Source organism: Lasiodiplodia theobromae, assembly GCF_012971845.1.
Source record: "Lasiodiplodia theobromae strain AM2As chromosome Unknown scaffold_19, whole genome shotgun sequence".
Taxonomy (NCBI): domain Eukaryota; kingdom Fungi; phylum Ascomycota; class Dothideomycetes; order Botryosphaeriales; family Botryosphaeriaceae; genus Lasiodiplodia; species Lasiodiplodia theobromae.
This window is the reverse complement of record NW_023336398.1, coordinates 523222-545093: the sequence shown is the minus strand read 5'-3', so window position 1 is coordinate 545093 and position 21872 is coordinate 523222. Positions and strand designations below refer to the sequence as shown.

The window sequence follows — 21872 nt, the reverse complement described above, 5'->3', positions numbered from 1 at the left end:
GAGCCCGATAAGGGAAAGATGCCAATCTCATTTGTTCTCTCCATCACTCCTTAAAAGCAAACATGGTCCCGCACTCGAACACGGTGCTGTAATCCCAGCACTCGCGCACGATCTCTGGATCATCCCACCACCAGATAACGTCGTGGCCCATTGTCGATCCCCTGTCCACGAGCGAGCCCCAAGAGTCTTTCCACAGCCCGCGGGCTACTAGTGCCGCCATTTCCGCGTCCAGGGCCGCCAGGTCTCCCTCCACAGCAGCGAGGGCGTCCTTGGAGGGTTCCTCGGAGAGAGCTGCAAAATCCAGGGCCTCGGTACCGCTGCTGGCCAGGGCCTTTTGTATGTTGTATTCGAGCGTGTTGCGCTTGGTACTGCTATGCGACCGTGCAGAATAATAAGACGAGTGCTTGGATTCAGTTCCAGTGGGACGAGCGCACGCGGGTAACTGCAGCCGCTGGATGACGAGATCGTTCCCTGTGTTGCCGCCCTCGAGAACGCGTAAGCCACAGTCCTTCACCCAGATTGGAAATAGCGCCAATGGTCGTGAGCAAAGGAATTCTTTTTCCAAGTTCAACATCAGGTGATCTTCAAACCAAGCGCGCAGTCTTGGACCCATAGTGGCGCGCACCGGTGTGCTGTCAACGAGACGCAACTCCAAGATGCCTCCAGGAGCAAGCATCCGAAGCAGATCCCGTAGCACGGGCTGCATTTTCGACGACGGAACATGCGACGGGAGGGTAGCGCATCGGATATGGTTGAACGAGTCCGAGGGGTAAGGGAAGGGCAGCATGCCAGCCGAGGGCACGGTCAGGGGATGGATATTAGCAGGGATGGGTATGCTGGCTAGCGGTTGGCTCACGGTCAAGTAAGAGATGTGTGACTTGGGGTAGATGGCGGAGAGCTGATAGACTTCGGCTATCCAGGGATTGGTATTAGCGTTCATGATTGTGGCGGCAGACGGTCTGGGGAAGGAAGGATTCAATGCATCAGTGGCTTACCCATATTGCTGTAAAGCTCCAAGACTCGCTTCGGCTGACGGAAGAGCGTAGGAAGGCCCAGAAGGGGGCCTACTCCTTGATTAGGAACAAGCGAATTTTCCATGTTTTGCAGTTGCAATGCTGTGAGGCACCACAGGTGCTTCTCCACAGCAAGCTCTTCCTCGGCGTACGGATCAGTGGCTAGGACACCCGGAGCCGGGTCATCCTTCAAGCGTGCGAGAATGAGCTTCGGATCGGCATGCTCCATGCGACGAATAGAACGTTGGAACTGTGTTAGCTCTGCAGAATCGGGGTCGCACAGAAAAGAGCTATCAAGGGACTGGCGGTTTTGCGAGGATCGTATAGAGGCAATGTCCCAATCCGAGGGAGCTTCCCAGGTGGACTTAGGGCCGGCATTAGGTGGAGAAAGGTGGGCGGGGCTGGCGGCACCATGATCTAAGGTGCATTGACTGGGAAAGGAGCCTTCCGGACTTGGTAGGGTCAGAATCGTTGCAGGTGTTGAGCAAACATCGAACAGGATAAACTGGCGGGCGACGGTTGCTCTACGTACCGACCATAAACCGAAGGAGAAGAAGTCTGGCTTGCATCAGCAACGGCAGGTGCGGAATGTGATTCTCAATCTCACCTCGGTGCTGCGAGTTGTTGTTCGAGAGACGTAAGAGCCTTCACTTAACTGCTGGATTTCATGGAACTCCAACTCTTCGATAATCCGCTTCCCTCTGTAGTGGCCATCAGGTTCTACATGTTGCACGGTACGAACTGCAGCTCCTCTTAGTCAAAGGCACACAAAGCAGCAGTGATTGATTTACCGGAAGATCGGGTGGTGGAGTGCCGCGGCTCCTCAATCGAGGGCAAAAGTGGCATGATGGGAAACTGTGAAGGTGGAAGTTGAGCAGGGGGGGACCATCCGGTGGCGGAGTCCAGACTGTCTTCTCGAGGCCTTGAGTGAGAGTGGTCGTGCAGAGATAACTTGGAGCTCTTGCGGGAGATGGATTTCGTGGCGGGAGACTTGGAGGCATTGTTCTTACGCCGGGTGGGAAGCGACCAGAAGCTGGACTTCGAGTCGTCGGACTGGAAGCTCTGGGTCGAGCCGGCGTGCTCGCGGCCGCGCAGACGGCGCTCGCGGCGCTGGCCAACAGTCTCGGCGCACTCGTCGGTCCATGAGAGGTCTGCGGAAAACATAGAGCCGCCCATCCAGATTCAGGCGCAGGCGATGAGAAGGTGCGGACGAGGGCGGGCTTGAACGTCGGAGCTGCGGCGCCGGATTTGGAGATGGAAGAGCTCGGCGGATCATCTCAAGTGTCGCGGAACCGGGGGCCGGTGCAGCCAGAGTCATTTCGGCGCCATGGCTACTCGTGAGCTAGACAGCCATGGTCGCGACAGCGGGAGCCAGTGTCGGCGTGTTGGGCCGGGATGGCAGCCCGGGTCGTCCCTGCCACTTTAAGCTGCCGTCGCCGTTTCACTCGCCCGCTTTCATCCACCACCCCGATGATCCGCAATCTATTCCCCAGCACCGCGCCGATCCAATGCGCTTGAGGCGCCCGCGAACAAAAAGACGTCGACGGAATCGCCGCAGGGCCTGCCCGCCACCGACGCGCTAGCAGCGTGCGACACCTGTTACACCCGGACGACGCCTACGCTTTCCCGGTGCGAGATTGCCATTACGACACGCCAGCCCTACGCTTTAGCTTCGAGCTTTTCTTATTTCGAATCCGAACAGGGCTTTAGACTTGACCCCATTGCTCTGCCCGGTCTGTGCGCACCAACCTTCCCGTGGCTGTCGCCGCGTCTGCTAGTCAGTCAAGCGTCTTGCTGATCATATCGTTGTGTCCGTGTTGTAAAAGCGTAGCGCCCGCTCCACCTCTGGTACGCATCATGATCACCGTCACTTCTCTTTCTCTTCTCTTTGTCTTCGCCTATTCGTCCCAAAATGGACGCCCTCCGGCAGCAAGGCCGTCGTCTCGATGCATACCTGGCGGACTCCAAGTTCGGCCGCCTGTTTCGCCTGGACGGCTCTGGCCATGTAAGTTGCCTCACAGTCGTCAGCCAGTAGCCCCATCTCTGACTTTCCAGGTCGACGAGATCCCGGATGCTCAGTTCCTGACTGAGGTGCGCGCTGGCGTGACCACCTTTTTCACCATGGCCTACATCATTGCTGTCAATGCCACCGTCTTGACCGACTCCGGCGGCACATGCGAGTGCCGCGATGCCAGCGACCCAACCTGCGCCAATGACCAGGACTACCAAACCTGCCTCATCGGCCTGAATCGTGACCTCATCACCGCCACCAGTGCCATTTCCGCCTTCGCGTCTTTCTTTTTCGGCCTCATCACCAACTTGCCCGTCGCCTTGGCCCCTGGCATGGGCCTCAATGCCTACTTTACCTATCAGGTAGTCGGCTTCCACGGAACTCGCCTTGTTCCATATGGCTTGGCCCTGACCGCCGTCTTCGCCGAGGGCTTCATTTTCATTCTACTGTCTCTCCTAGGAATGCGCCAATGGCTGGTCCGCATGCTCCCAACCTCTTTGAAGGTTGCCGCTGCCTGCGGAATAGGTCTCTTTCTCGCCGAGATAGGATTGTCGTATAGTGCAGGAATTGGCGCCATCTCTGGCGCCAGTGCTACTCCCTTGGATCTCGCCGGCTGTCCTCCAGAGTACAGGGATGAGTTTGGCGAGTGTCAGAGTCACAAGATGCAGAATCCGACAGTAAGTAATCTCTGCACCCGTATCGCGTGTGGAGGGCCTGACAACGAGTAGCTGTGGATCGGCCTATTCTGCGGTGGAATCCTGACGGCGTACCTGATGTCGTATAAGGTGAAAAGCGCCATGATTATTGGAATCTTGGTTGTCTCCATCATCTCTTGGCCGTGAGTCAACCAGCATACACCAAAGCGCCCATCTGAAACAGACTACTGACTTGTATCCCAGGCGCGGCACTTCTGTCACCTACTTCCCGGATACTCCCGAAGGTGATAGCCAATTCGACTTCTTCAAGAAGGTAATAACTTTCCACCCCATCGAGCAGACTCTCAATGCACTGGACTGGAATATTTCGCGCGCGCCCGGTGAATTCGCCCTCGCACTTTTTACCTTCCTATACGTCGATATCATCGACTGTACTGCAACTCTGTACAGTATGGCTCGTTTTTCCGGGGTAGTGGATGGATCGACAGGTGACTTTCCGCGTTCAACAGCGGCCTATTGCACCGATGCTTTCAGCATCAGTGTCGGGGCCCTATTCGGTGTAAGTCCCGTGACAGCCTTCATCGAATCGGGTGCTGGCATCGCTGAGGGAGGCAAAACTGGCCTTACCGCCATGACGACTGGTCTCTGCTTTTTCATTTCGCTCTTCTTCGCTCCGATCTTCGCCTCGATCCCGCCGTGGGCCACTGGCTGCACACTCGTCCTGGTCGGCGCCATGATGGTGCGCCAGGTCGTCGCCATCAACTGGCGCTACATCGGCGACGCCGTACCCGCCTTCGTCACCATCATCTTCGTGCCCATGTCGTACAGCACCGCGTACGGCATGATCGCCGGCATCCTGACCTACGTCGCCATCAACGTGCCCATCGCGCTAACCCGCATCATCTCGCGCGGCCGCATCACCCCCGCGGACGAGGACGCACGCGAGTACTGGAACTACAAGCCCACCGGCTCGTCGCCGTGGTTCGTCAACACCATCAGCAACGCCTTCGTCCGCTTCGGCCACCACGGCGATGAGGCAGGGCACAAAGCCCGCGAACTCGAGTCGAGAGGCTCGCACGAGATGCAGAAGCATCTCCGACATCAAACTCACGGATCCTTAGGCGACGAGTCCATCGACATCAAGGTCGGAGACGCAGGCTTCGACCGCCACAAGCACGATCCCAGCTTCAGCGTGAGCTTCCCCATGAAGACGTACCCTGGCGTGCGGATGCCCCCCATGTCAGACGACAGGGAGCCGGACGTCGAGCGCTTCGATCTGCGCCAGTTCCGCGTCGCACCGTCGGACCGAATTTGAGTAGGCTTAAAAAAAAAAAAAAAACTCAAACCGTTCTATGAACGTGTGACGGAAGTCATTGTCTCTCTTTTAATATCTAATTATTGGTCTGGCGTTCTGGGACGGGGCTTATGAGTTGAATTTATTTCCTTGTAATTTGGGGATACACCACTGTGAGATGGTAGAAAGGCCGACTGCTCCTTGGCGCGGGCCGCCGCAGAGCATTCTAAAAGGGGCATATAGCTCTGATCTAGATTTAAGACGGAGCATGTTGATGAGAGAACCACGCTGTAGGATTTCTGCTGGGTCCTGAAAGACATCATCAGAAGAGACGGGGGTTACGCGGCATCTGGACATGATTTTTTTTTCCTTACAAATCGAAGTAGATCGATGTAGGAATACAGTTGCAACCTTGTCTCTCTTATCCATCTTGGGAAACCGCAACGTGCCGAAGTGTTCCTAATCGCTCGCTCGTGTTTAACTCGTTCCAATTACGGAAGCTCGCTAGCGACTAAACCACGTCAGCGAACTTTATGAGAAATAATGAACGAACAAAGTAATTGTCATAGCGTTGATGCCAAATTTGAACGCCGCAAGACGCCTCCCAATGCCTTATTCTGCAGAACAAAATGTGTTCACAAGGGGTGGGGGAATAAGATAGAAAAAGGCTTTCCCGATCAGGCCACAAAGAGTAAGAAATCCCTCCTCCTCCGTATCTTTAAACTTTTTGATTTCGATCCGCCTTCCCCCCATACGAACCATAATAACGCCACGCGCGCACGAAGCGACTGAGATATTGCCACGTCGAGTCCGCTTTGTCCACCCCAATGCTGCTACTACCACCTACTGCTCTCTCCTCAGAGCTACGACCTAACTTACTTCCTCGCCGCTCTCCTGCTCTTGCCCGGGCGCTTTTTGGCCCCATTGGCTCCCGCCTTCATCTTCTTGGCCGAGAAGCCCCTGCCGTCGGCGCTGCTCTGCGCGTCATTGCTCTTGGCGAAGCGCTTCTTACCGCCGAAGCCGTATTTGGCGTCTTTCTTGGCGCGCTTGGGGTTGGGGCCATGGCCGCCGCGACCGCCGGCACCGGCGCGGCGGGCGAGCTTGTCCTTGCGGGCGGTCTCTTCGGCGTCTTCGAGGGCGACGTCGAAGAGATCGTCTTCGTTTTCGTTTTCCAGATCGGCGCCTTGGCGTTCTGTTGAAGGAAAGAAAGAGATGTTAGTTTAAGAGCTTAGTGTAGTAAAAGCGAAGAGAAGATGAATAGTAAGACAAGAGACGTACTCCTCTTCAGCAGGTTGATCTTCTCCATGGTGTCCTTCTTGGCCTTGGCCTTCTCCTGCTCCTTCGCGATTTGCACGGCCTTGCCGAACTTCTTGAGGTCGCGCTGGCGGCGAGCCTCGGCGGCAGCCTTCTTGCCGGCAGCCTCGTCGATAAGCTTCTGCTTGATCTTGCCCATGTGCTCATCGCTCTTGACCATCTCGGCGAAGTAGTCGTTGGGGCGCGTGAATGGCACGCCCTCCTTCTTCAGCGCAGCACGGGCGGTGTTAACGGCGGCGAGAGCCTGCTGGTAGAAAGCCAGCTCGCGGTTCAGGTCATCGTTGGTGTCCTGGATCTCGATGGCGGCGTCCGAGGTAACGGCCTGGTGGTCGGAAAATGCCTGCTTCTTCGTCTTCCATTCGATGCGGTGCGCGGCGGCGAGCAGGGCGGAGGTGTTGTTGATGGTGAGGCGTTGGTGGGGGATGATGTCGCCCTTCTCGTCCGAGGCGACCGACTCGAGGTCTGACAAAGCAATATCTTCCTCCTCGTCGTCATCATCATCTTCGTCGTCGTTCTCTTCGAGCTCTTCGCCGCTGGAATCGGAGTCGTCGTCCTCGAGCCTGGACAGATCGATCTGCGGGGGCAAAGGTCAGCATTTCTACTACGATATGTGAGGATATCTTCGCCGCACCTTTGGTGTCTCCTCCTCGTCACTGTCCTCCTCGTCCTCGCTCTCGTCCTTGTTTGCAGCGGCCTTGCGCGCCTCGGAGCGGATCTGCTTCTCGGCCTCGTCTCCACCGGAGCCAGAGTCTTCCTGCGCCTGGGCGTTCACGGAAACACCGCCCTCGACCTCATCTTCCTCGGCACTGTCGTCGTCCTCCTGCTTCTTCTCCTGCTTGCGCTTCTCGGCCTGCTTCTGGAGCTTCTTCTGCTTGTCCTTCTTGTAGTCGTAGCCCTTCTCCTTCTGGAGGAGATTGAGCAATTTGCTACCGCCCTTCTTGACCATTGTGGCTGCGCGAATGAGGAAAAACCGGGAGTGGGCGAGTGGGTTGGGAGGGCGAGAAATGTTTCGGCGCGCGCTGCGGGTCACTTTTGCGCGACCTGCTCTCCGAAATTTTTGGGAGCAGCGACGGGCCTCGCAATCTTGGCGCCGCTCACCGCCCGGGGCTCCGTGGCCCGTGCATTGCGGCCTGGGCTCCCCGGCCGAGACTCATCAGCCCTGCGGATCTCTCTCCCACGTGCGACCTGCCAAAACAACGACAACAACAATATCCCTCCCTGTACTACTTTTCAGAAATCGCGCCTTTTTTTCGGACTGCGAAGCCGCAGACTCTGCAGGTCTTCTTACTTCATCGCCCGACCGCCTCACTCCTCGCAAACAACCATGTCCGAACGCGACGCGCCATCCTCAAGCTCGGTACGGGTGTTCCTCTCCCTCCACCCCCCTGCCGCCCTTGCCTCCCCGATAACCCACCACCCGCGCTCCACTATCTCAGAGCGGTGAATCACGACAGTCTGAGCTAACCGCGAACCGTAGCCTGTGAGCGGCGAGGGCAGCTCCGCCGAACTCGTGGCCGTCGTCGACGACCTAATCAACCAGCTCTCATCCAAGTTCACCAACATCTCCAAGGAGCTGCTAGAGAAGAGTGCGTATCCCATATCATTTCATCCGGTCATATATTTTCCATATAATTCTTTCCGGTTACCAATTTTTCATTTGCTTTCTCGTGGGCTACTGTTACGCCCAAGTCTTCCACAAAACTTTCTTCTCATTTTGTCATGTCTTGCATCGTCTCACTCGGTTTCACGTTCATTCTTCTTTGCATCAAGTTTCAACTCTACTAGTCGGCATTTTGTTGCTTGGTGTCGCCAGCCAGTCCCTCCATTCCCCTCTCCGTCACGTGCAAGGAAGCAGCTTAATAGGCTTCTTCACGCTCTGCAACATATGCAACCTGTCAAGCTGACCAAGGGCTTCACGCTGCATAGTGGATGACATGAGCCGCCGTCTCGACGCACTCGAAACCACCATCCAGACAGGAGCCGAGCCGAAGAGCGACGGTGACGACAAGTGAGAAGCGCCATTTTTCATCCACGTGCTTGTCACCATTCTTCTACCATGGATTCATCCTCAACGCTTGGTATGGTCGTCTACGCAGGCGGCGATGTCCTTCCAGGAACAGTTGTCGCCGGAGTTTTGGAGTCCGAGTGTTCCTTTCTGGTACTCTGTGGTTTCAAGAAATTTGTTTAATGCTGTTCCATCATTCTCTTCCTTCCGCTGCGTTGTCGGATTAATGCGTCCTTTTGTGAGATGTTGTTCTTCCTTCACATATCACTAGCTTCCTGGGTTGAAATGCCTAGGGAAAGCTTGAATGACATCGACTTGGATAATTTTGTTCGCGTAACTATCAAAGTCAGTCTTCCGCTCCTTCCCGGGGCGGAGGAAGACAGCAAGGTAGCATGCTCATTCGCTTGGGATCTGAACAAGACTAATACCGGAGTAGTTGATACTTCAGCATTGAATAGCATCTTCACGTTAATACGAGCAAGTCAACCTGAGCAATACAGTCACACACGTGTCATAACATTAGGCATCAAGAGGTTGAAATTGAGAACAAATTGTCTTTCGCTCGAGCAGATAGCTCGCTTCATTCTTCTAAACCGCTAAAGAATGTATAACCCTATCGTTATACACCGGGAAAGAGCCGTCCTTGGTATCATATCTCATCACAACGAGCTCCTCTACATCCAGCTCTTTTTAATCAAACATCTCCCGATCTAATAAAAAAAAAACAGAAGTGACCGGCTAAATTTGGATACAAAGAAAGAAGACAACGCAACAAATCACAGCTTGAGCCCATCCTTCGCCGACTCTTGCTCTGCGCCACTCGACGACGACACGCCCTTGGCGCCACCCGTCACGACCTCCTCATCGTAAGCGTCGCTCGCGCGGTCGTCGTAGGCCAGGCGCACGTCGGTGATCTCGTCGCCGACCTCCATCCAAGTATCGCTGGTAGCCGGGATGGGGAAGAGGCGGCACAGGCCCCAGTACATGATGCTGCTGACGAGGAAGCCGGCGAAGAAGTTGACGTTGTAAATGTACGTCGCACCGATCGGCACCTCCCTCCCGATGGCACCGGCGAAGCCGACGACGTTGATCAGGATGCCGGCGATGTATGCGGCGTAGCCGCGCCAGTGGAAGCCGAGGGTGAAGAAGTAGACGCCGGAGCGGCGGCCCGAGTAGAGCTGGTGGATGTCGAGGTAGCCGCGGCGGACCCAGTAGTAGTCGCTGATCATGACGCCGGCGATGGACGACAGGAAGACCGAGTAGGCCGACAGGTAGGTGGTGAAGTTGTTGCTCGACGACAGCAGGTTCCACGGGCACATGCACAGGCCGACGACGGCGCAGATGTAGCCGCCGCGGCGGATGTTGATCCAGCGCGGGAGGAGGGCCGTCATGTCGGTGCCGGCGGACACGGAGTTGGCGGCGATGTTGGTGCCGAGCTGGGCCAGCGTGAAGGCCGCCGCGATGCAGAAGACGCCGAAGCGGTTGGCCGAGGTGTTTTCCTCATCGAGCACGCGCGTGAGCAGGTCGAGCGGGTTCCAGATGGGCTCCTGGCCCGGGTAGATGATGGTGGCCGACGAGGAGACGATGATGCCGATGAAGGAGGTGACGGCGAAGCCGACGGGGATGGTGATCAGCTGCGACCAGAAGGCGCTCTTGGGGGTCTTGGCGAAGCGCGAGAAGTCGGGGTCGTTGACGATGAGGGTGGCGAAGTTGGCGATGGACGACATGATGCCCTTGACGATCTCCCAGGCCAGGGCGCTGCCCTTGAGCTGGGCGGGCTGGTGCACGATGGGGCCGACGCCGCCGGCCTTGACGATGAACCAGATGAAGAAGGCCAGGCCGGCGACCGGGACCACGTAGGCCTTGACGGTGAAGAGATGGCGGATCTTGTGCACGGGGAACCAGATGGCCGGGAGGGAGCCGAGCCAGAAGAGGAAGAAGCTGACGAACATGACGGTGCTGGTGCCGGAGCTCTTGATGCCATTCGGAACGACGCCCTGCGGTGGCAGAGGTTAGTGTTTTGTTGCTTGAGTGCTGCTGTTTTTACACTCACCTCTCTCCAGTTGTTCCAAATGGAGCGGATCATCAACTGCACGCACTGACCGCCGATCCAGGACTGCACGCCGTACCAGACGCAAGCCATGGCCGCACGGTTGAAGACGGGCCATAGCGAGCCCCAGATTCCAAACGAAGCCCTGTTCACCACGGGGAAACCGATGTGATACATGGCGCCAATGCGGCCGGTCAAGCAGATGAAGCAGGCGGCGATGGCGTAGCCTATCCAGACGCAGATCCATGCTTGCCACCACGAGCAGCCATTGGTGATGGTCGAGGAAGCAATCATCCAAGTGTTGATGTTGAACGAGTCGGCTGACGGTCGCGTTAGCGTGGACCGATGAAAAATGATAAGACTTTTGACGTACCAACCCAGAAACCAACGAAATTCCATGACCTCCACTGGCGGCGTTCGGGCTCCACGGGCTTCAAGTCGTGGTTGGTGAGCATGAGCTGGGTGTTTGTGAGACCGGGCTCGCTCTCGACGGCCAGCTTGCCCGCATAATGGGCGACGCGCGAGGACTTGACTTTCTCCATGACGGCACCCAGTCCAGGCGTGTTGGGTCGTGAATCAGGCTGGATGTCGCCGTACTGCACGTCGTAGTTGGAGTCGTGGGATGGACGGGGCGCGAGAAGCGGCGAATTGTGCGACGACGGGGATGGCGACGCAGGCTGACGTAGGAGGGAAGCGGCACGAGGAGTTGACGAGCTGCTAGACGAGGGCTGGACGAGCGGCTGCCGCTCCGACTCGTTGTCGTCGGCTACTGGGCGGCGTCAGAGGAGGGAGGGAGGAGGGAATTGGAGCCAGGCTGAAGGCGAGGTCGTACCATGGCGGGATCTGGCCAGTTTATTATAGAAGATGCGGCGGGTGGGCGACATCAGGGCTCCGTGGAGGTGGTCGATCTTCCTTGGGTTCAAGGGCCGCTAGCGCCCGCGATTCTCTACCCACTGTGGGTTGCCCTTATCGCGGCAACTTTGTTTGCAAAAATCTCGACCCGGAAGTCCTGGTTTCGTCTTTTCGCAGCTGGCTCGGGGTTTAAATGCGTCGCTCACATGCTAGCAGGCCGGTCCAGCGCTGGCTTTTAGTCGCTGGCATCCTTCTGCCCCTTAAGACAGCGGACTTCTACGCGTGACGCCTGTCGGGTGCAACTGGCGACTGACATGCTGGTCTTATTATCCCTTATCGCAGCGTCCCTGGAGGTAACGGCGGCGTCTGCACGCATGCGGGCTGCGGTGGAGACTAGCGCGGGCTGCACATCCCACAGCTGTGCGCCATTGTCAATCCCGGGGTCCTGCCCTACCAGCTTTCCAACATGCGGGTGATGGGCTTTGAGCTGCATGTGCACGCCTTGCCCGTACCTAGTTAGCTGGATGCATCCCGCCACGCAGGCTCCCCCTCTGACAGCGCGCCCGGCTCCGATCCAGCGGCCCTTGAGATTTGCCCTTTTTTTCGCCTCAGCAGCTGTTGTGTCGCGTGCGGCTGCTGGATCTGACGTCGAGGCGCCAAGGGCCGGCTGCCGGGGCTGATAAGCTGATTACCGCCCGCTTCGGCCGGCCGCCAGCCCAGGTTGACTCGATACGATCGAGTAACGCCTCGCCCGCCGCCGTGACATATTTACATCGAGTCAACCCATCGCCCCATATCAACACCATCAAACGACCATCGTGAACCACCCACGATAATTTCCAGGAACGATGAATCATTGACCTGCTGCCGCCCCACCGCTCAATAATCAAGTGTATAAACCTTTCCACTAATCTTCTTCGTCCACTTCCAATTGGCGGGCCTCAGGTCACGCTGGTGGAGATGGGCTGGAAATTAGGTGAAATACCTGCTGGTGAAATGGTAGACCGCACGTCAAGTACGCGGAAAATTTTTCCAGCCTTTGTCACCGCAGTATAACTTAGATCTTCAAATCCATTGATGAACCCCGTGATGCTGCTAACCTGATCTGGTCAATGAGGGGGTGGGGTACGGTGGGGAAGGGGGCGTTGGAAGGGTTGGCGAACCCTTTAAAAGGTCGTTGATCGATCGACAGTGCGCTGCTAGCATCATACAACCTTACTCGGCACTTTGTATTCTCATCAGACTACATCATAAACACGCAGTTTCCAAGCCTTCGCAGAGGCAAAATTTTTCCTGCGGCCGTCGAGGATTTGCATCGGAGCGCTAGCCGAACCCGGTAATCCTTGCAAGGTCCGGAAATATTTCGGCTATAGCAGAGGCAGATCTGCTTACTGACATGTAGATGGAAGAAAGCGATGCTGTGTATTGAGCGCTAGGTAGAAGGGACGGTGAAGGATAGGGTGGGAGGCGCGTAGAGCGATTTCATCGCGGGCCGGTAAATCATAGCCGGGCTCTATTGGTCAGTCCCGAGTATCTTGTAGGATGGTAGTCGTGAGCTAAGAGTGCAGGAGTATGGGGAATAATATATGGAAAGAATCGTGGATAGGGGAGTGGATTTAGAAGTGTGAATCAGGAGCTGAAGTGGTCACGACTAGCGCTTTAAATGGACGATGCAAGGGGAGAGGTTCTGATTCCAGAAGGGTCGCAGATCATAGCACCCTGCTGGTTACTTTTTACGTCATCCCGGCACTTAAAGCACCTGCAGATTCCGGCCGTCTGGAAATACGGAACCCGGGATGCGTATAGAAGAGCCTCAAGCGTTGCGCTACCGCCGTGAGCCAGTCATGGCAGCCGTCTTATTAATACATTGATGTCATCATCGGAATGCTAATGATGCAATGGATCAATGACGCCGAGCGAAGGACTTGAGCGAAGCCAACAAATGTCCAGATTCTATTTCGACATGTCGGTCCCGAAAACTTCTTGGAGCCGCAAGCAAGGCGCGCTTTCTTCGCCGCCCGCTGCATGTCGCTCACCAGAAGCCACAACACCACTACTCACTCCCCACCTTACCACTCCCGGTCGCTTTGGCGGTATGGCTGCTTTCGTTGTATACTTCTCCATTTACAAGGGGAATCTCAACTACTTGAGGAGCGCAGGCTTTGTTGAGGGCTTCACGGTACCGAAATGTGACAGTTACGGCGGTACGTCTATTGATGGTCTACCATTCTTGTCGACAATGCTAACCTGGCCATTAAAGAACTGCACCACACCGATAACGGCTGCAAAGAAGAGTACTAGGAGCCTGCGGGCCGCCTCGAGGCCAACCTGAAGCCCAAGACACCTACGATCCGGCCATGACCAAGATAAAACAGTTCCCCCCTTTGAAACTATATTAACGCTCATCCTATCCCTCTTACAAGAATTCACCAGCTGACAGCCTACCACTGAATATACAGTCTCCTCTCGCAGCCGATGGCTAGCGTGGACTTGTTTTTTGCTCATGTCATGGGTAGCTGAAGCTATCGTCTGGGAGATGCCCTTCCTCCAGGCTCACAGCTCACCGACTCTACCTCGAGGACAACTTACCTCCTCAGTCAGAACTTATATCACCATTTAGTAATAGCTTGTTTGGAGAATCAAGGATCCACACGTAATCGGGCTCGCTCACTTCAAGAAACATATCTCAGCATCTTTTCAACCAATCAGGGCCAATTCCGCATTGTGCCCAACAAATCTCTTTGTCAAGGCTCCGGCTAACCGGAATTTCCACGGACGGGTATTGCAGCCGAAAGATAGCTCATAGTAGCACTGAACTGGCCTTGGCTTGTGTTTTTTTGTGGGGGTCTGCTATTATTTACCCTGGCCTTCTGTTGTGAAACTCGTTTGAAGACTCCACGTCTATACAACGTCGTTCATTTGCTCGGCTGTTCGTCATTGAGCATAAGTGGTGGCTTGGTGCAGGCGCTTCAGGCTGAGTTTCCATGCTCTCTAAAATTAGAAGTGCTCAGCCTTGTTCCATACGCATACCGCATTTGCGTAAGTGTGAGGGCTTCTAGTTGCATATCTGACATCTGTGCAGACCAACAGGCAATAGAAAAGCCCCAGCCTTCCACCTTCCGCCTTTCGCAGCTCGTACCATCACTTTACTATCGTTCAGCCTTCGATATCATCCCTCACACTACTATATCTCACACCCGAGTATCAGTCGCCCGTGTGGTCCTCCGGAAGATCACTCGGGCGTCTGTACCCGATGGAATCTGCAACCGAAGAAGAGAACAGGGCTGAGTCCCGCAGCCTGGAACTCAGCCCCTGCCCGACCATCGATCTCTAAAAGCCTCAACTGCCATCCCACTCGCCATCTTTCACTTACGATCCCCATCCATTCTTGGATTGAACACTGCTTGCGTCGAACTGAGCACTAAAACGCTCGCGTCCCTTTGTGCTCTTATCACAGGATCCCGGATGGTTAAGTATTATTGTCAGGCCTTAAAGGCCTTCTCTGGTTCACACTTACCTGCGTCCACAGTATATTTAGGAAAACTGGAACCGGATCCGACCGTAGACTTTTCGAACTACCATCCCAATTCCCCGGACCTCTGTCAAACCCGTCCAAAGGTAAGGAAGGTGAGTCTTTTCTTATTCAAGGAAACGATCGAGAACCGCCGTGGGGATTCGAGCAACCAATGGTGCACGGACGGTATCCTCAAATCTCCCTGAGGGTTTCTTTTGGCCAACGAGCCTACGCCTCCGAGATGTGGTGGCATATTCTATTTGCGATTATGCGAAAGTACAGACGAACAAACCACAAACCGAACACTGTATGTGCTTACTCTAACACCTTTCACGAGCTCTTGACTAATTCGCCAAGGTCTGGAGTACTAATTCCATCAAATGAGAGCCCAGTTTTGGAAAATATCGCTATTATCTGATCACACACGCTGTATGTAGCCACTGCAACACTTTTCATGAGTTCTGGACTAACTCTCCCGAGTTCGAGATTACTTTCACTGTCAAAAGAGAGGTCAACTTTCAACGTGATTATTTGGTTCGCGCACACACTGTATGTAGCCACTCCAACACCTTTCACGAGTTCTAGACTAATTCACCCGAGTTCTAGAATACCTCCCCATCTCAACAGTGCCCAGCTTTGAACACGATTACCTGGCGAATACACACACGGACAAAAAAACGAATACTGAAGATGGATGCCCACCAGGGGCAGGATGCTGCGGCTTCCGAGATCACTACGAGCTCGAGAAGGTACTTTGTCTGTCCGTATATTAAGCATGCGGTAATGAGTGACCTGCCACATGAGAAGGCCTGCCCAAGTGGACGTGATTTTGAGAGCATGGCTGCTCTGAAGTAAGCAACTCCCTGGATGATGAATTGTCCAAATGAAACTGATTTCTTCTTAGACGCCATTTGAACACCACTCGTGCCCACAACAAGAAGTTTGTGGTCCAAAATTGCAAGCGTTGCAAGGCCTACTTTATCAACAGCCAGGAACATGCATCGCATGAAGCGCTTCGATCATGTCCATCGAATCCAATCTCCAAAGGAGAAGAGAGTCTTGCTACGAGATACCGTAGTCTCTACAAGACTCTATTTCCCAACTCTCCTATTCCAGCCAGCCCTTTCTTCGACGACTGTATGTCGAAGGAACAGTATAAAGCCGAAATGCCCCTGGATCCTCGCAGCTCTAGCGCTGCACAACCTCCTAAGGCCACAATACAACCATCCACAATCCCATCATCTACCTCGATATGTTCTTCATCTCTCTGCACGTCATTAGCCGCGTCGTCATCGCAGATCAGCCAAGGTGCCAGTAGTTCAAGCATTGTCCAGCGTCCACTCTCCCAAAGGACCGAACCAACGGCCACAAGCTTCACTCCTCCCACCATCTCTAATAATCCCCGCAACGCTCAGAATGCCGAACAGCATGACCAAGCTCAAGTAACGTTTCTGGAGAGGCAAATCCTCAAGCACCTCTCCACCATACAAAGTGCAATGCTCCAACACCGCAACTCATCCACTACGCAGACAATCCTGGTCCTGCAGAAACTCGACGCCGGACTGTCTGAGTTGGAGAGACTGTCAATGCACACATTGCGCGTCTCCGCCGAGGCACCCAGCCCCCACGCAAATCCCACACTCCGTCCAGAGCCTGCACATTCAAGGGGCCCTACTTTTCCAGCAGCGACTACCACCCAAACCGGCGATTTCTCCAGAATAGCCAAAAACGTTGCTCCTGTAAGCCCTCAGCAGCCGCCCACCCTCACAGGAGAACATGGGCTGTCAAACGAGAGTGAGGGAGCAACATCTATGAATCAACAACGACAGCAAACATTAGCGATACGCAGTGTAGAAAGTATTGATGCAGAAGAGGGAAGCGGAGTAAACCTAGCAACCTCTTCTGTTTTCCTCTCGCCCGGCAAACGCAAGCGTCAGCGACTCGAGCAGAACGGCCACTGCCTCTCAACATCGTCGCTCCTACCGTTTTCTTGTCATACGGACATGCACCCGCTTGCGTCACAACCTCAACACTTTCAAGACGCTGTAGTGGGTCAATGGTGGGATTTTGCCGGACCGGGCCCGAATAACTTTGAGTTGCCCGGCGGAAATGACGTGCAGCTGCCGGCCTGGCCGACAGAAAACAATGTGGATGATTTGGCCTGGCAACAGTTCGACCTGTCCGCCATGATGGACCTCCCGCTACTCAGAAGAGATTGCGGGCTTTAAGACGTCAGGCAGACCCGTCGGCATCACATTTCCTTAGGTTATGCATTTCTTTGCGGTGTTTTTGTTTTGGGTCACCTGTGGCGTTGTTGCGCTTTGTTTTCTGTTTTCCTCGTTCCAGCTCTCTCATCGGCCCTCCATTAACGTTTTTGTTTTGTTTCAGTAGAGGTATCGTAGCCAAATTCCAGCGCATATTCATTTTCTATGTCTCCGCCGCCTGCCGACTACCAAAGCCAGAAAAGATCAGTGAGCTTAGTCTGCCGTATCACGCGGTTTTTTTTAGAAAAAAAAAAGCACCAAAGGATGCATTTTGGCATTTTAGCTTGTGTTGTGGGTAGCTGAAGCTGCTGCCCGGATATAAACATAGATTTAACAGTTACAAAAAAAAAGTCCAGGCGATAGCTTCAAGCGCATGCGTGAGTTGAGTGCCATCCCGCATGCTTGCTGTCTATTTGCTTTCCATAAATAGTAACGAAGTCGTTGCGTCTTATTTTCGGGAAAACACCTCAAACTAGTGATGGGACCCATAGCTAACAGCAATCCCACACCTCGTTCGAGACCCCAACGGCGAGTAATAAGAGGTTTTTTTTGTCTTCCGCGTACATATTCCACGACAGCTAGCGTGCGGTTGCTCTTCGGGCATTCGAAACAAACACCTAAGCTTAAATATTATAATATGGCGGGGACAAACTTCGACCTCAAAATCCAGGGTCAACGACAGCTGTGGCGTGAGCAAGGTTCGGCTTATTTTAGCCGGCCATCCGGACCCGGTTCAAGGACTCTTGGCCATCAGTGCGTTCGTTCCGCGGGTGTGTACGGAATGTTGTTCTTCAGCCCTGCGCAGATGTGAAACCGATGTCGCCATTGCACTTTGTGTCTCATGATGATGGTGACGCGGTGGTGTGAGGGAAGCGAGTAAGCCCCCAATCCCTTTTTCTTTTTATGTTTTTGCTTATTTTACCTCGTTACCGGAGTGGCCGGTGGAAGGAAGCACGCGGCACGTCTGTGCTGATGAAGCTAAAGACGCCCCCCGGATTTGCTTACCGGGCGTCTTCCTTGAGGACACCTGTGCGCCTGTCGGTAATGGAAAGTACCGAGAAGCACGGATGCCGGATGGCGGTATGGTAAAAGAGGCTGGGAAAGAAATATCCACATGAGCATAGACAGAATTTGCTGGTGGGTTGCGTCAATTAGCATTATGGTCTGTGCCCGTTTACTTTTCTCGAGCCTGGTGGCTGGGAGTGGAGAGCTGCGCTTAAAGCTATTTTTCTTGGCGTGCATTCTTCAGCCGTGTGCGTCCGTGTGGCGAGCTGAATGGGTGGAGTACCAAAGAGGACATCATTAAAATCTCAGCGAATCACCATGAGATGTGCGCCTATACCAGTTTTCCTCGCAGCATGAGTATTTTTTGGCGCCTTTTCCGTTTCTCAGCAGGATTTCAGAACAAATGAACGATCAGTGGCAGTGCACGTTGCTGAAAGGAGTTCGAGACGAATTTCCTAAACAAACGACAGGAGGCGGCCAGATTCGGGTCCACGAGTCCGTCCGTACACTGGAAAAGTGGGTGGTGTGATAGGTTCGACGCAATTTATCATCCAACCAATCAGATACTTGATCCAATTGGTCAAAGCATAGGCTGCGCGTTTGCCATCAGTCGAAGTCCACATGACAATTAGACATGAAAGTAACTTTGGAGAGATCCAATGACATTGGGTACGTGGCAGAACGTGTCTCAACTGAATAATTGCGGCGTGTCATGGGAATCCAGACACACAGGCAAACAAGCCGGAGCGCATCCACGATGACGCGGTGGACCGCGCGGAAGGAAAGGTGAAGAGAATTCATGCTGAAGAGAGGAATATATTTAGTCGAGCAACCTTGTGCATATGTTGGGTGAAACCGTTTCGGGACAAGGTAGAGGGTGTTTCGCCGTAGATCGGCACTCGCGTCGGCTCCGAGATCCGAAGCCGGCCGGCTTACCAGGGCCCTTGCTCTACCGTGTTTGATTAAGTTTTAGCCTTACGGATATTGCGAACGTCACGATCTGTCCTCCACCCTGGTTCAACGTGACATCTTCGAGATTGGGCAGGAACAATCCGGGGATCCGGGAAGATGCTGGAAAGATAAGGGTAGAGAGAAACGCAAGCGACAGATGCAAGCGAAGTTGGAGGTAGATGAAATGGAAGATAAGAAAGGAGCAGTGCTCCATCGTGAACTACCGAGTACGAAGCAGTGGGGAGATACGAATTGAGATAGTGCAGTAGTAGCAAATCTGGAGGAAGGGGTTGCGTCATCGGCCCCGTTGTGGCAAGGATCCACACCAGGACGCGGTGAAGGTGAGCAGCGGGACAGGCACAAGCGAGAACGGACGTAGCCGTGAAGGCGTCCCCTATTGGAGGCCTGAGGTAGACAACACGCAAGCCGCAGCCGCGCTCGCTTTACGACTCGCACAACGGAGGCCCTTAAGTCTTGGCACCCGGAGCATTCGCCTTTTCGGAAATGCCTACGAAAAAGAGCGCATGGCAGAAGCGCGCGATCCCATCTCGATAGCAATGAAGAAAGATGAAGAGGTGGGGTACGGTGAGATTGTGAAACAGAGAGTGCGGGCCGGAAACACTCTGACCACCGGGGCGGAAACAGGAAGAGGGGATTCCCGGCTGCCTGGTAGATCCCGACAATTAGGCGGTGGATGGTTGATACCGGGTGACTTCAAGCCATGACGTCCGGCCAAAGGGCCACGAAGCGGCGGAAGGTTCAATATTACGCCAAGGAAGACGGGCTGGAGAGGGATCCCGGACCAGCGGAGAGTTCAGCAAGCAAACAACAAGAAAGCTTGTCTGTCATTTGGTTGAGATGAAAGGACGAAGACAAGGGAATCAAAATCAAAGTTGAAGTAAAGGAAAGTGAAGGCATGGAACACGCGTGCCTTACCTGCGATGCCAGTCTGCCGTGGGCTGCAGATGAAGATGGGCGTAGAATTTGGAAAACTGGTAGGGCAATTTCCAAGGTTGCTGGACCGTTGGAAGCCGTTCCTCAGGGTTGAATTCAAATTTAGTGAACGCGAGAAACCAAGGGAACTGCCATGGCAATATGCGCGCTCGGCCCCCCTTACAGCGTCCCAACGAGCCGGTGACGGACAGGAAAAGGGATAGTGGCAGGTAGGGTGCGGCTAAGGGTGGCTGGACGAGGCTTGTTTCTCGAAGAACAGACAGGGGACGTTCGAAAGGATTCGGCTACAGGCCCAAACAACTGGAAAGGATGGTAAGGTGTTGAGCCGGCGCGGATCTGGGCGGCCGTGGCGGGGCGCTAGAAGCTTGAGGATTCGATACAGAAGGAACTCAGGGCCAGGCTGGGGACCGGGCGAGGTTGCTAGTTGCGCCGCAACGTGGTCAGACAGCTGTTTGATGTCGCGTGCCGTGCAATAGCGTAGGAACAACGACTGACGCAATGCGAAACTGGTGAGCGGCCAAGTATTGGTGGAGATGTGTCTCAGCCCTGCCGGCAATCGATGGGAGCAAAACGTGGCTTGCTGATGGACCACAGAGCGCCCCGTCGGCGCTGCAGCGCGCGTGAGCAGTCAGTCAGCACACGCTGGCGCGCTGGCACGATAAACTGGAGATGCGGAGAGATGCGGTGCACGTCATCGTAGCCACCAGGGAAATGGAGATGTGCATGTCTCCTCTGTGTGCTTTTGTTGATCTCCCGCAGCTAAGCGCGATACGAGGCCCGTGGCGGGGCGGAGCAGCGAGGGCAGATCTTACGTAAACGGGTTGAGAGACCCCTCAGACCCTGATTTATCGCGCGGTTGTATCGCGGAGAGGACTCCATGAGCGGCCTACCCCACAGTGAGCACGCAGGCGGCGAGCGGTGTGATGGAAGCGGCAACAGTGAGGCGAGCCATCGACGATGCGGCGATCCCCTCAACCCCCACGGCACACCTGGCGGGCGGCTACCGAGACAAGTGGTTGCACAGGCGGTTCGATTCGAAGCCGGGCTGGAGGCGGCTGCAGGTACGCGGCTGACGTGCAGGAGCACCCCGATCTGGCAGCGGGAGGCTGGCGTTTCATGAACAGCAAAGGAAAGGCGCGAGTCAGGGCGAGCGCTTTTGGCAGGCGAGGGGACCTGAGGCCGGCACATGATGGCCCCAGCTCCGTAAATGAACATCAGCAGAGGCCGATCAGGGGCGCACACTGCACCGCTGATCGCGATGCTCTGCTATCTTTGTCCGAGCCGGCCGCGGGGCCCGGGCTAGTTATCGCCTAGCGCGGCCAGCCGTGGCGGCCTCTTGCCGCGACTGACTACTGCTGTCTGCGGTGCCGTCGCCGACGCAGCTTCACCGAAGGGCCAGCATTGCGCGTCGCTGCCCGCCGCCGCCGGTGCTCGGTGCCCAGGGCGCGGCCTCAGGCACAGGAGGCGGGGGCCGGTGGAGCGCGGTTTCAGTGGGTTGATGCGAGGTTGCCGCGGCGCGCTTGCGACGGACGATGCTCGAGCTCTGTGCCTGCGGCAGCCTCGCAACAACGGCCGGCCCTGGGCCAGAGCTCGCAGTCAAGGATCAGCCGCTGGCCAGCAAATGAGCGAGCTGCTGGGTTGCCTGCACCGCCAGCTGGCCAACGCGCCGGGCTGCCCGCCCAGAAGCGCCCGCGAGCTGCATGCTTCCTGTTAACTGCCAGGCGCCCGCACACCGCGTCGACGCAGCTGCCCGCCTCCAGCATAACCGCCCTCAGCGCAGGAGCCCGCGCTGCCTCTCGTTTGGAACCATCGTCCAGCTTCGCGCGCCTAATCGCCGCCGATACACGCTCTCTTACGCTCCACCGCCCGTTCTGTCTCACGCACCGCGCCAGCAGGGGTACCTCGTGTGTCATTTTACCACCCGGCCATCCACGCCCGTTCCTTCCCTGCAAGACCTCCCACCACCCTAAATACGTGCTAGCCGCTTTC

At 55.3% G+C, this 21872-nt stretch overlaps 5 protein-coding genes across 5 annotated transcripts; 2 read left to right on the top strand and 3 right to left on the bottom strand.

Moving 5' to 3' along the window:
• Positions 1-43: 43 nt before the first annotated feature.
• LTHEOB_6659 (uncharacterized protein) lies at positions 44-2189 on the bottom strand (the record flags this gene model as incomplete). Its single annotated transcript, XM_035515939.1, has 5 exons — positions 44-912; positions 996-1465; positions 1546-1571; positions 1621-1754; positions 1805-2189. The coding sequence occupies 5 exons, from the start codon at positions 2187-2189 to the stop codon at positions 44-46; spliced, it is 1884 nt and encodes a 627-aa protein (XP_035372694.1).
• A 736-nt stretch (positions 2190-2925) lies between these two features.
• On the top strand, positions 2926-4995 carry LTHEOB_6658 (Purine transporter protein; the record flags this gene model as incomplete). The annotated part of the gene is made up of 5 exons (XM_035515938.1): positions 2926-3018; positions 3069-3701; positions 3753-3862; positions 3924-4129; positions 4190-4995. The coding sequence occupies 5 exons, from the start codon at positions 2926-2928 to the stop codon at positions 4993-4995; spliced, it is 1848 nt and encodes a 615-aa protein (XP_035372693.1).
• Positions 4996-5849: 854 nt separating this feature from the next.
• On the bottom strand, positions 5850-7234 carry LTHEOB_6657 (rRNA processing protein; the record flags this gene model as incomplete). Its single annotated transcript, XM_035515937.1, has 3 exons — positions 5850-6166; positions 6253-6862; positions 6920-7234. 3 exons carry the CDS (start codon positions 7232-7234, stop codon positions 5850-5852), a joined length of 1242 nt encoding a protein of 413 aa, XP_035372692.1.
• A 378-nt stretch (positions 7235-7612) lies between these two features.
• Positions 7613-8300, top strand: LTHEOB_6656 (Heat shock factor-binding protein; the record flags this gene model as incomplete). The annotated part of the gene is made up of 3 exons (XM_035515936.1): positions 7613-7645; positions 7766-7874; positions 8215-8300. 3 exons carry the CDS (start codon positions 7613-7615, stop codon positions 8298-8300), a joined length of 228 nt encoding a protein of 75 aa, XP_035372691.1.
• Positions 8301-9069: 769 nt separating this feature from the next.
• On the bottom strand, positions 9070-11227 carry LTHEOB_6655 (Uracil permease protein; the record flags this gene model as incomplete). The annotated part of the gene is made up of 4 exons (XM_035515935.1): positions 9070-10290; positions 10347-10663; positions 10717-11112; positions 11176-11227. 4 exons carry the CDS (start codon positions 11225-11227, stop codon positions 9070-9072), a joined length of 1986 nt encoding a protein of 661 aa, XP_035372690.1.
• Positions 11228-21872: the final 10645 nt, after the last annotated feature.